We start from the raw sequence: 13254 nt of genomic DNA on the forward strand, positions 1-13254 counted from the left end.
GCGGAATTGAACGCGCACCGTGAGGGTGAACTTGCAGATCATTATCAAGCAAATAGACATTGGGTCGTCAAATCCTCCCGCAGGCAGGTGCAAGTAGGTGAAGTCCTCACTATTAAGAATGTCAATTGCAAGATCGCGACCCGTAGAGCAGATGAGATGAAAAAGACATTCAATAAGACTCTTTGATTGATTGGAATCAAATCTACAAAATCTACAGCCACTCAACCACAACAAGATAATTCTATAGAATCTCAACTTACAGTGGATTCTACACCTTCTAATGAGTATATAGATAATCTTTATATTATAGATAGATGTGGTGGTGATTATTAATTAATTTTTGAAGATTACTATATTCAAAATATTTTCTTTACGGTGTGGTTTTCCGTACGCTGTGGCGCACTCACTACAGAGAGTGAGTAAGCATGGCACGGTTACGGAGTAGCATGAAAGTGAGAGGAAATGAAGGGAAGGGAATGGCCCAAGCGTCAGGTAACTTGCTAACCAAGATAGATAGGTAAGGTAGGTAGGTAGGTAATTTTGCGTGCGGCGAAGGCGAGGCCTTGCAAAATCTAATAAGAAGCTCCCGGACTGAAGTTTTTCCAGCATCTACGCAAGTAACTTAGTTGCAGAATTCAACCTTCCAATAATAATCTTCCATATGGGGGCGGGCGAACCAAACTGATAAAGTTGGTTCCCCTGAACCTGAACTGGAACCTCCGTACGGAGTACTTAAAACTCTGTACGGTACGTACTACCGTGGTTACTAACCAGGGCTATCCGTCCCCTTTGAAGTTGCCGGGTGGTAACCACTAAACTTATAACTACTAGTTAACTCCCAAGCGCTATATGTGGAATTAGCATAGTGTGGTTCTTCTAGCGGGCTCAACGATTGGTAGGGGCCCGTTGCTGGAGCTGGCTGGGGGAATTTCAGGGGGGGACATTCGGAACGATTGGATTTTGCCGCCTGGATGCTAGGTGGGGGATGCTTTGAGATAGATTATTGGAGTGTTGGAGTTCTTGAGTAACTTAATAAATCTGAGAAATAAAAATAAAAGTAAAAAACATGAAAGAATCAACCAACGAATCACTGCTTAACAAAGGCAGAATCTGAGAATCTGAATAGTTACAGATGCAATTGACACACTGACACTGTGCAACTATGCTGTCAATTGACACACTGACACTGTGCAACTATGCTGTACACAGTAGTACGGAGTAAGTAGTTCGCTAACAATTGATAACCTACTCAATTTATTATTAGGAAGGAAAAGTCAGAGAAGAAAATAAAAAAGAGAATGCCAAAGTACGGAATACCCACATTCTACCCTCGAACATGCCAGGGAAAAAAAAAAAAAAAAAAAAAAAAGCCTGGAATATGGAACCCCAAGTAGTTAAAACTAATCGTAACCTCTACCTACCCACGCTACCTCGCCACACCTGGCCTTTCCGTGTCATTGCATCGACGTCTTTACTTATGTATGCGTCGGCTAACGATGCTGTACCCCCTCCCCTTGCTTCCCACGTGGTGTTGATCATGTACAAGTTACTGCGTATGTATGGATATATTTAGCATGTACTGACTCCGTAAGTACCATCAAAACAAAGAAACAAGGGAGCAGAAAAACGGGAAAAAAAAAAAAAAAAAAAAAAAAAAAAAGGACAAATGCCCCAAACCTCTACCCCCTCTGCACATGCTCCCTCGCCTCCTGTGGCGTAAGTCGCTTGCCCGTCTTATCATAGAACCGCGAACTGATCCGCAGCCACTTCTCCTCCTCGTACTGCACCGCCAGCTTATTCAGGAGCAGGATCTCCTCGAGGCTGAAATTCTCGTCGACGTAGAGGATTTTCTTCTTCGGGGCGCGCGGGTAGGTGATCGAGGTGGTGTCGTTCTACAATAATAGTTTGATTGTTTCCAGTTGCATTGTTAGACGGGATATTTGGATGTGTGGTTGGAGTGGAGACGGTGGTCGGGGAAGAGGGGCGATGCAGGATATAAGGAAAGGGATTTATACTAGTTACCTTCCCGTTCATGATAAGCGGCTCGGCGAATGAGACTCGCCGCTCATGTCTTCTTTGCGTCTCTGCCTGCTGCTGTTGTGATCTTGAGCTAGTCTCACACTGGGCGCTGGTGTGTGGTCGTTGGATCTGATATTCCACCGCGGGCCGCACTATGCCCCATCGAGTCTTCAGTGCCTGTACAGGTCTGTCCATGGAGGTTGATATTGCCTTCCAGGTCATGCCCTCCGCCTTCAATCGCCGTAGTGTATCGTCATCGTCCGTTGTCCACTCCTGTTGTGGTAGTTGCGGTGGTGGTTGTGGTGGTTGCTGATGTTGCTGCTGTTGTTGTTGCTGTTGTTGCTGTTGCTGCTGCACTTGTTGTTGTTGAAGGGTAGGACTGGCACTGGCACCCGTGTTGGTTTGGCTTGTCTGCACCTGATCGGCTGACATTTGGGGAATGGCATGGTACTGTGTAGGGGACTGGCTCCAATTCATTTGGGCGGCATCTCTGCGCGGAACGGAGACGTAGACTAGCGGAGGATAGCCGGGGGATATGACCGGGGCGGATGCGTTGTGGAAGCCCCCTGGGTATCCTCCAGCCTTTGTGGTGCGAGCAGCCAATTCCGCTGTTGCTTTCTTAGCCTTGGCTGCTACTGCGGCTTTCTAGAATAGGCTCTGACTGTTAGAAAAACGGTGGATATATTCGCCCCCCGGGGCCTTGCTGCCAAAGTTATTGTTCTCACCTTATAAGCTGCCGCAGCCATCTCCTCCCGGATCGTCTTCGAGCTCTTGAAGACATCAGAAAAAGAGATTTTGAGTCCGCCCCTGCCATCAGTGTAGGAAGGCATATTGTTTCTGTTTATTTCCTATGTGTACACCTCAGGGCCTCAATTGCTTCCAAAATCGATGGACGGGTGGCAGAGGAGCAGGGGATGGGCTGAAAGAATTGATATATATTATGTATGTGGGTGTGTTTGTGTTTGTGTGTGTATGAGACGGAGAGAGAGAGTATGGGAAGAGGCACAGTGAGTCTTTTCAATGAGGAGGAAAACAAACAGGAAGTCACATAGCAACAGAGAGTCCACAAGCAAGACACACGGAGTGAGTTCCTTAATGGTTGGTATCAATTAACCTTGAAAATTCAATTATTTGCTAGTTTAGAGCTTCACTGAGCAAAAGAAAAGATGGATAGTCATGGAAAGGGAAGAAAGAAATATAGAGGAATCTCTTCTCAGTCAATATCAATCACCAGATTATTCGGTGATACAATATAATAATATATTCCTCTCGGTAAATTGTAAAACAGAAGAGCAAACACAACACAGAAATATCCCAGACGAACGATGGCTTGTCATTCCTTTGGCAGACATATATCCAGGATATCCACACATGACTGCTGTCGTCAGTTAGGAATCTCTGCATGACTGCCCTGCCCGGGTCTGGCATCTGGCATATTTGCGGCCCTCTGAGCAATCAGAGCCATATATCGACAACCAGCTCATCCCATCCCACGTCCCACAAACACCCCCCCCTCCCGTCTTCCCCTCAGCACGAACCCATCATGGAATCTCCTCTGGCTGACAGGTTAGCAAGATGAAGGAAGTAGCAGGTAGTGATGAGTTGTCCACAGATAGTTGGACTTGGGCTGCTAGGTCATGCATGATGATGGACTGGTGTGAGTGGTGCGGCTTGTCCATGAGGTTTACACACTACCATACCATACGGTGTTGTCGTCTGTAGGTTCCATTTTGCCGCTAAATCAGTGCTACGGCGGGCCAGAGAGACCGCTAGTGCATCTCCGATCCTGCACCCAATCATCGACGACGACGAGCAAAGCAGCCAGATTTCAGCTATTCGGGAAACGCGAATAATTAATTATACCCAGCACTTCTATTAGCAACACTCCTCAACGTCTTCAGTTAGCTTGGGGGCTTCCCGACGGATTCCTACCCTCCTCTTGAAAATCAAATTGAACCTCAGCTGGCTGCTGCACGCCTGGTCTCCAGAACAAGGAAACAACAATGCAATTCTTCTCTTTGGCCGCAGTGCTAGTCTCGTTGCTGGGATGGATAGGGGTTGCTTCTTCACATAACATTCTCCTCCGCGCACACTCGAGAGAATGCTTCCATGAGGTCCTACGCAAGGATGACCGTATGACCGTCACCTTCCAAGCGGGTGACAGAGAGTTTGGCGGCAGCGGGAACCTCGACGTCAGCTTCTGGGTGCGTTAAGAAACTCCATATACTCCCCATAGTTCATCGCCGATGCCGATTTTCTCTCACACAGAATGCTGATGCAAGAAATACGTAAATCATGAGACCTCTTTCACGTTGCTAATTTAACCCACCAAACAATAGGTTGAGGATCCCTCCGGCGCGCGGCTGTACAACAAATACTCCTCCTCAGACGAATACTCTTTCACAGCAAGCCGTGACGGCAAATACGTCTACTGCTTCGGCAACGAGGCCTGGTCATCGAATAGTAAAGAAGTCTCCTTCAATGTCCATGGAGTGGTCTATGTCCCTGAATCAGAAGTGCCCATCGACCCCTTAGAAGCTGAAGGTTAGATAGAGACTATTTATACAAACCTCCCATCCCGATTTCCCTTCTCTACGGCCCACCTTAATTATACCTCCACGGAAGCCCCCTTGGCAATGCTATACGTGAAAATACTATAACAGTTGGACAGACTTGCTAATAATCCCCCCCCTGTTTTCTTTATTTTTTCCAGTTCGCCTCCTATCTGAGGAACTGTCGCAGGTTAAAGACGAGCAGTCGTACATTGTCGTTCGGGAACGCACACACCGCAACACCGCCGAGAGCACCAACGGCCGAGTAAAATGGTGGAGTATTTTCCAGCTGGCTATTATCATTGGCGAGGGCATTTTCCAGGTCTGGTGGTTGAAGCGGTTCTTTGAGGTGAGTTAATTTTGAGCTTAGTTCGCATGTTTGTTTGCTGTTGCTTCACAAACATATATGTGCTTCTGTAGAAAGCTCTCTATGTGCTAATCTGGGTGGCTTTTTTGATAATAGGTTAAACGCGTGGTTTGATTCGGACTTTTGCTCTCTGGGGCCTCAATATTTCTGTTTTCATTATAGTTATCATCTGACATGAGCCTTTTTTTTTGGTCATTATGAAGAAGCGGAATGGAAAAACCAAAAGATCATTATACTACCTTTTTATTTGCATCCTAATGAAAACAGGGGGTATTTCCTTCCACGCCTATATGTCCATGCTATGGGTAATGGTATTTAGTTATTACGTGGATTTGTCAAGGCTGTATAATATAGCTATTATTCTTGACAACTTGTTTTTATTTCATTTCAGAGGGGGCGGGGGCGGGTGCTTTGCTCTCTGGTGCGATGCCATATATATATATTCTGTCCATGCCATCGACTGCGAACACTCAGCTTGGAAGCGGTGATCCTAACCATTACCCGGTTTTTGGGATGAAACTAATAATGAAAAAAAAGAAACAACATGCTATGTATGGAAATGTTCGCTCGTTCGCGATCTGGCCCACGGATGTCACGTTCTCATTTGCGGTGCAACCTTGGCGCTGGTTTGGAACAAATTAAATAACCTCTCAGCCTTACGGGTGATTTGAAGCGAATACCATTCCCAACATCTAGCATTCAACCTGCTCAACACTCTGATCAAGAAATAACTCTCATCTTATCCCAAGGGGATAACTATATTAACCTATCTATCTCCTATATATCTCAAATATATAACCTACATAGAATAGATTATAAATCCATTCTCCCGCCGCAACTTGACTGACGCCCATATATGTCCATTATGGTGGAAGTGACGGAGGCAACAGCGCCAGCAGCGGCGCTTGAGCTGCATCTCCCCAGCGAAAAAAACTCAACCTTAGAGATCTCCCCGGAGTTCCTGAGAAGACATCGTCCAAAGCATCGAGATGGTCGCGGCGGTGACGGCAAGGATGAGGACCCATTGTTATATATCTGTTGGCAGCAGCAGTCGTGCGGGTCATGTCTGAAGGCGTCGGTGGAGTGTAGTTGGTGTCCTGGCGTAAGTGTTACTTTTTATTTTTATTTTTATTTCTGGTTTACTTTTTCTGAATGACTTTATTTCTTGTGGGTGCTGTAGAATCTCTTTACATATTTATTTGCAACTTATTACACAGTTTGTTATTTATCGCCTTGATGTTTTCTTTTCTACTCGACCTACCTAACCTCCTATGATCTAACCCACCCCGCTCCCCCCATCCCCATCCGTCCCGCCCCATCCCATCCCACTGACTCTTCCCACCTTCCAAACCTCCAAAAAAAATCAACTAATTAACTCCTCTCCCCAGTCCTCAACCTGCGTCCCCAACCGCTCCCTCTTCCCCCTCCTCGCCCCACTAACCTCCTCCGCCATCTGCCCTCTCGCCGCCCGCGAGCGCTGGGAGCTTCGCGCAGCCCCGCTCGGCTGCAACGTCAGCACCTTCACGCTCCTGACCGGTGTGGTTTCGGTGCTGGGTACGCTTGTGCTTGTGCTTGTGGGGTGGTGTGGTGTTGTGCTGGGGAGGAAGGGGTGGAGGGCTGCGGAGGTTTGGAGGAGGGATCGGGGGAGGACGTGGGGGTATGACTATGGGTATGGTGTTCGTCGTGGGCGTGGGCGTGATCATGGCTATGGTTATGGTAATGGTAATGGTAATGGTCGTGGGCGTGATCATGGTCGTGAGCGTGATCGTGGAACGAGACGGTGGGTAGAGAGGGGAGGGGAGAGGAGGCTTGTTTTTGTTGTTGAGGAGGAGAGAAGGCCGTTGTTGGTTTAAGGATGGGGTTGTTTATATGCCGATTATGATTACGACTGCTATTATTATTATTATTGGGAGTTCTTTGTGGAGGAAGTGGGCTGTTCTTGTCATATTTAGTTTTTCTATTTTAGGACAATTGACTGATATATTATATCCCTTGCACTTCGTCTTGCTTCAGCGGCACTTTTGGCATTCCATATATCTCGGAGTACTTGCAACATACATGATTTAAACATTGAGAATATCAATTTCTACGCCAAGGCGTGAACATCCTAGGCACAATATTGGAGACTAGCTATGGTCGCACCCGTATCATACATTTATACGTTATAAACGCAAAATATACGGAAAAAGAAAAGACTATTTCCATCGCGGCTTAGTCCATTCTCAGGTCTTTAGGACATGTGGGTAACCTTGCTAACTTTGTACTCCACGATGGGGGGATTACCCTTCTCGTAGATGAAGTGCCCGGCGGCAACCCATACGCCCGTTTCGAGGCTGGCGTACTTTGCATCGCCGGTCTAGTTGGATTTGTTAAGTTAGGCAGTTTCTTGAACAGCGGATGTAAGGGTTTTGCGCATGTTGTTCTTCTGTATTTGCGAGATGACACATAGCATGCAATCCTTACCTCGAAAGTCAGATGGATAACTTCGATTCGCACGTTGGTTAGCTGGATTTTCGCATTTGAAATTCCTGAAGATATATGAACGGCTCAAAAGAAGATGCTAAAAAAAAAATTAAAAAAAAAAAAAAAAAAAAAAAAAAAAAAAAAAATGATTGCACAGATAACAAACGGCCGAATGCAAGGAACCCTTTTGGAGAACGTACATGAATTTCCAAATGGAGTCACCGTTGACTCAGATTTACCACTTAAGATCGCTTGCAGGTCTGGGGTCATATCGACGATACCAGTATAGTTGAGGTAGATGATCTAGTTGTCACGTTTTTACCTATTAGCTTTGAGATTATAACCGATCTGAATCTTGCCCGGAGACGAATGTGAAATCTTACCGCATCATCTGTTGTCCTTGAACGTAGTGAGAAGGTATGTTAGCTCGTTGCGTCTGTAGTTTGTTCATGCCAACTTTAACACCCCCTCCTTCTCTCTTCCTTTTCTCAATTCTTCGAGCAGACCGCCGGACGGTGAAAGGCGGGATATGCATGGACAAGTCTCCGCAGCCACGGCGAATCAGGAGACAAACATACTTGATAACTCCATGGGCGTCAAGTCTCAAATGCTTCCCATCAGGATCGACGTGAATATAATCGTTACCCTGACCGACAAACTCGCCATTGAGAGCTGGGGAGAATGTGGCTTCACTTTTGATGGTTCCAGCGATCATGGGCTAGAAGATATGGGAGGAGAAATAAGCCTCTCTACTCTTCTCTAAATGCTAGGTCCCTTCCTGGGGGACGTAGGGGGGGAATATATGTTTACCGTAATCATAAGCTTGGTGCCGCGTGCAACACTTCCTGTTTATCCGAGTCTTGATAAGTTAAGGTCTAAGGTATGAGAAAGGTTCGTCTGCTTTTTGCTTTGGGATGTTGGTTGATTCAAATCCACCAGGCGGGACGGGACATAAAAGGAGCTTCAAGGTAGCTTACCAACTTCAGTTGGAGGTTGAATTTTGACCTACTTATATTTTTATTTGTTTAAACGGGGACTTTGTTAGCATACTTCTCTCTATCTGGATTGTATCTCACATAGTAGTCGTGAAGGTTCTAAACATAGGGGCATGATGATGCGGGGTACAACTTACCTGCATCGTAAATGCTGGCTCGAGGGTTGGGAAGTCTGCCATGGTTGTGTCGTTTATGAGATCAATTCTTCTTGACTATTGCGATGGAAGAGAGTATAGTATGTGTGGAGAAGTATAAATCGCGATGGACAATAACGAGGGGAAACATTGAGATCTTGGAATGGTGGCAGATAGGCGAACATATTTACTAGCCCCACAACTATATATCCCCCGCCCCTATGGATTTCATGTGTTCGGCTTGGTGCAACACCAACAATGTAATAATTGTTTAATACATAAAAAATGGGGTTTGGCATGCTGTGCACAGTTAGATCTGATTTGATCTTACAAGTGTGACGGTAGGCTCTGTGGGCAGGGGCATCTCTACATGGTCTTTTCGACCTAACTAGTGGCAAAGAGCTGAGGAGACGCAAGTTGGCGAAAAAAGGGACCTTGATTGCTTGAGGTCATCCTATAGACGGGGAGCAATGTTCAAGTCTTGATTCCATTAATTGCAATTCATACTATCCTAGAGGCCATCCATCTGAGTAAGTTGACACACTCTGCTTCTGCTTCCTCTGTCATTCTGATATATTTGCTATATCACAAATATTTCGCCAATGAGTCTATTTACTGCATTTCCTCCCCATCATGAGCCTTTTATCTACATTTGCAAATTCTCATTTTTCGAAGACTTGTACAAAATTCCCCATTCTCAATGTAAGAGATGGACTCTGAATGATTGTATGAGATCAGCTTGGACCTATCTCAGCAGACTCAGATCTGTTGATAGTTTGTCGGTAGGATGCCCTAGTACTGTACATACAAGCAATCTTTTCACCTTCATCAGGTTAGGCTAGGCTTCTGCACTATTAGCTACATGCTGTAAAAATCTAGAGGTTGCAGAATAAAAAGATCAACAAAAGTTCTTATAAGAAGATCTCAGAAGATTTTCACAGAAGGTATAGTATACTCAATTCATCTCAATCTTCTTCATATGTATCAAATCAGCTCTATTCTCAACTTCAATTACAGTTAAAGCAATCATTCACACTATCAAACATCTGAGGAGGCCGACTCTTCCTCTGTACGGGACCTCGGCAGTGGAAATAAGTCACATGACACAAAACCCAGTTAATTAGTTAAGTTACCCGTTTCGGACTGGTGCCAGCTGACAGCTCCGACGCGGCGATATTTGAAAGCGACATCGAGGCATGATGATGATATCTTAACAGTGCAAAAAAATGATGTCTGGCATGAGACCAATTCGACTGGGATATATCCTATCCTATTCTCCTTCTGATGAAGCTGGATGATGTTGAGTGTACCAAAAAGTATTATTGGCTGTTTTGCTTATTTGAAATCTCTTTTTGTTTGACGCCTTAGATTTCTTTTCAAGTTGCAGATCCTATTAAATGCTCTCGAGCTGCTGGCAGAGTTGGCAGCGTTGCCAGCCAAGAAGAGTGAAGGGACCATGGTCAAGTTCGCCCTAGCTATATCGCTTCTAGCATCTTGGCCGTTGCGAGCTTTTGCTGGCAATGACCTAGGCGAAGCCAAAACACGGAAGCTTCATGGCCGTTTTTTACATATCACTGGTGGGTTATCGCCAGTGTTCCGCGCACGTAACACGTGGATATAAAGATAGATACTGACGCTGGTCATGAAGATATACACGCCGATACGAACTACAAACCGAATTCCAATACCGATGGGGATCATGAATGTCATCGAGGATCTGGAAATGCAGGCTTTTACGGAACCGTCGGCTCCAACTGCGACTCCCCTCTTACACTGGTAAACGCGACATTTGCATGGATTCAAGAAAACCTCGCACACTCGATCGACTTCGTTGTTTGGACGGGCGATTCGGCACGTCATGACAATGATGAAAAAATTCCTCGCACGGAGCAAGAGATTCTTCATATGAACCAGTTGCTGGCCGACAAGTTTCATGATATCTTTTCTAAATCGGACGAACACAAAAAGGGAATGCGAATTCCGGTCGTCCCTACAATCGGAAATAATGATATAATGCCCCATAATATCTTGAAGAAGGGTCCTAACCACTGGACTAAGAGGTTTGCTCGCATCTGGGACAACTTTATTCCTGAGGAACAGCGCCATTCATTCGTTCAAGGTGGTTGGTTTTATGTGGAGGTTATTCCTCACAAATTGGCTGTTATTAGCCTTAATACGATGTATTTCTATGGCTCAAACAGCGCTGTTGACGGATGCGCGCATAGAGACGACCCCGGGTATGAGCACATGGAGTGGCTGAGAGTCCAGCTCCAGTTTATGAGGAAACGGAATATGAAGGCAATTCTAATTGGACACGTGCCCCCAGCTAGAACAAGCTCCAAGGAGAATTGGGACGCAACATGCTGGCAGAAGTATACGCTCTGGCTACAGCAATACCGCGATGTAATCGTTGCCAGCATGTTTGGACACATGAATATTGATCATTTTATGTTCCAGGATAGCAACGATCTTAAGATCGGTGATAAAGGAACGGAATCTCAACCCACGCGGGTAAGGCGGCGCAACCGGGATGATCAGGTGGTTTCCGTACAAGCGCGGATGAATTATTTAACGAATCTAAGGCATGCTTGGTCACAATTACCGTCTCCGCCTAGTGCATCATCTTCCGTGCATTTCGATGATAAAAGTCAGCTTAACGACGAATTTGGTTTTGGCTCAGCTTTGGATGTGAACACCAGGGGCAAAAAGAAGGAAATGAGAAAATATTTAGAGGAGATTGGTGGACCTTGGGCGGAAAGATACAGCGTATCCCTGGTATCACCCAGCATCATTCCGAACTACTATCCGACTTTGCGCGTCATCGAGTACAATATATCCGGGTTAGAAAACGCCGTGCTCTGGTCGGAAATAACTGCACATAAAGGAAAACCGCCACAGCAAACATTACCGCTCTTTAATGACCCTGATGTTGGTGCTCAGGATCCGTCCCGGGGAGATGAAAAGAAGGGTAAGAAAAAGAAGAAGAAGCCGAAGAAGCCAAAGTTTGAAGTTCCCGAACCCCCATCTCCCACAGCACCACCAGGGCCAGCGTATTCGAACCAGCCGTTCACACTTCTTTCATATACGCAGTACTTTTTCAATTTAACGGAGCTCGAGAATGTCGAAACTATAATGTCGATAACTGATCGACTCCACGATCAGAAACACCTCAGCTGGCGAGAGTACCGTTCGAGAAAATCTGGCGACGCCCACAAGCCAAACAACATCTCCTTCGAAGTGTTTTATGATACCAAAACGGATAGGGCATATAACCTGAAGGATTTGACGGTTAATAGCTACCTGGATCTGGCGAGAGGGATTGCGGAGAAGGAGAGATCGAGCGGGAAGGGAACGAAAGCAGATGTGCTTCTTAATGATAATATTGTTGGTTGTCCGGATGGGGAGGCTGAGATACCACCAACAGGCGAAGGAAAAGGAGATGAATGGCTCGTAAACGAAAATGAAGACCCGTCGTTGGATTCCCGATGCACCCGGTTGGAACCATCGCTGCTAGTGACGAAGTCTCGTGAGAGTCTTTGGTCTGTGTTCGTGCGGCGAGCATTCGTTGGGTTTGTCAATGGTAACACGTGAACAAGCTTTACGCAACAGTATCGTTCTGGCATAATTCCCGAGATTCTTCATTTTCCCTTCTGTCTTCCGGCTATATCTTTGTGGCGTAGGCATGTCTTTTTCTTTTTGTATAATCAATCCTTGGATGTCCGTTACATATACATTTTGAAAATTCCTTTGAAGGCTGCAGTTTATTTTGGTTTTATGTCCCGTTTCTTCATAATTTGAGCGACTTTTTCTTTTCTCGCAATTTCTTTATGTATATATCTCGACGTTCGATCTATGTTTACGATGATATTTCTACTTCTCATTTGCATTCCTTGGAAACTTAATCCGGATATATTTTCTTGCATTAATTATAATCTAGAGACATTCACTAAATACAATACACACATGTAGCAGCTAGACTTTTAATCAACTCACTACTCATTATATATTGTCAACAAGTACTGTTGACAGAGACATGCAATATAGATTGACTGAGGGAAAATTACAGATAACTGGCGAAAGGTTAGAAGTGTCTCTTCTTTTCTTTTCATCTCCCTCATTTTCTTTTGTTTGTCTCCTTTCCCTTTCCTTTTCCTGGTACAAAGAATGCTATACATTTCGCAGATGCCTAAGCTTGACTTTCCTCACCCATGCGAGCTTTGAAGTACGTACCCCTTCGGCTAGATGCTTATCCACAAATCAGCTATCTATCATGCAAAAATCCTTGAAGGATCTAGATGACGATGTTTGACTTTCAGAGCTTGCCTTTTTTCGCGCAGCTCTCCTTGCCGGAAGTTTGAACTTTTCAATGTATGACGCCGAGCTGTTTCGGGCCCTGAGAGCAGCTTTCCGAGAAAAATTAGTTCAGGATAGTGAAGTGGATAGTGAAGTGGAGTGTGTCACACACTCCGATCTCATCATTTCACCGAATATGCCCTGGGAAAAGACCAAGGGCAAGCAGGTAAATGATATATCATTGATGCAATGGGCCATTCCTAGTAGTGTTCACATCATGACACATTACCTGCAGGTTTCCAGTTGAATTGCAAAGGACAACTGCTTTGGCCTCTGTAACTACCACCTAGGCGTCCATTGATTGGTTCTGACAATGAGATGGATTGCTAAGGCTACATACATATTTACTGCTCTGGGTTCCTAAGATGGAC

At 45.4% G+C, this 13254-nt stretch overlaps 5 protein-coding genes across 6 annotated transcripts; 3 read left to right on the plus strand and 2 right to left on the minus strand.

Annotated features, from left to right (window-relative positions):
* Nucleotides 1-1660: 1660 nt before the first annotated feature.
* On the minus strand, nucleotides 1661-3715 carry BDCG_08459. 2 transcript variants are annotated; one of them, XM_045424243.1, is made up of 3 exons: nucleotides 2745-3709; nucleotides 2023-2664; nucleotides 1661-1892 (listed from the first exon to the last, which is right to left on the minus strand). In XM_045424243.1, the coding sequence occupies exons 1-3, from the start codon at nucleotides 2847-2849 to the stop codon at nucleotides 1680-1682; spliced, it is 960 nt and encodes a 319-aa protein (XP_045282558.1). In that variant the 5' UTR covers nucleotides 2850-3709; the 3' UTR covers nucleotides 1661-1679. The 2 variants fall into 2 exon arrangements, with proteins under 2 accessions (XP_045282558.1, XP_045273002.1); XM_045424242.1 differs by having other exon boundaries at nucleotides 1661-2664; nucleotides 2745-3715.
* A 307-nt stretch (nucleotides 3716-4022) lies between these two features.
* On the plus strand, nucleotides 4023-5052 carry BDCG_08460 (endosomal cargo receptor; the record flags this gene model as incomplete). The annotated part of the gene is made up of 4 exons (XM_045424244.1): nucleotides 4023-4223; nucleotides 4359-4563; nucleotides 4733-4920; nucleotides 5035-5052. The coding sequence occupies 4 exons, from the start codon at nucleotides 4023-4025 to the stop codon at nucleotides 5050-5052; spliced, it is 612 nt and encodes a 203-aa protein (XP_045273003.1).
* A 751-nt stretch (nucleotides 5053-5803) lies between these two features.
* BDCG_08461 (uncharacterized protein) lies at nucleotides 5804-6791 on the plus strand (the record flags this gene model as incomplete). Its single annotated transcript, XM_045424245.1, has 2 exons — nucleotides 5804-6040; nucleotides 6327-6791. The coding sequence occupies 2 exons, from the start codon at nucleotides 5804-5806 to the stop codon at nucleotides 6789-6791; spliced, it is 702 nt and encodes a 233-aa protein (XP_045273004.1).
* BDCG_08462 (uncharacterized protein) lies at nucleotides 6266-8934 on the minus strand. Its single transcript, XM_045424246.1, has 8 exons — nucleotides 8534-8934; nucleotides 8379-8406; nucleotides 8212-8246; nucleotides 7980-8119; nucleotides 7785-7800; nucleotides 7602-7704; nucleotides 7402-7421; nucleotides 6266-7294 (listed from the first exon to the last, which is right to left on the minus strand). Exons 1-8 carry the CDS (start codon nucleotides 8573-8575, stop codon nucleotides 7169-7171), a joined length of 510 nt encoding a protein of 169 aa, XP_045273005.1. The 5' UTR covers nucleotides 8576-8934; the 3' UTR covers nucleotides 6266-7168.
* Nucleotides 8935-9684: 750 nt separating this feature from the next.
* Nucleotides 9685-12786, plus strand: BDCG_08463 (vacuolar endopolyphosphatase). The gene is made up of 2 exons (XM_045424247.1): nucleotides 9685-10107; nucleotides 10179-12786. Exons 1-2 carry the CDS (start codon nucleotides 9987-9989, stop codon nucleotides 12119-12121), a joined length of 2064 nt encoding a protein of 687 aa, XP_045273006.1. The 5' UTR covers nucleotides 9685-9986; the 3' UTR covers nucleotides 12122-12786.
* Nucleotides 12787-13254: the final 468 nt, after the last annotated feature.

Source organism: Blastomyces dermatitidis (assembly GCF_000003525.1).
Source record: "Blastomyces dermatitidis ER-3 genomic scaffold supercont1.11, whole genome shotgun sequence".
Classification (NCBI taxonomy): domain Eukaryota; kingdom Fungi; phylum Ascomycota; class Eurotiomycetes; order Onygenales; family Ajellomycetaceae; genus Blastomyces; species Blastomyces dermatitidis.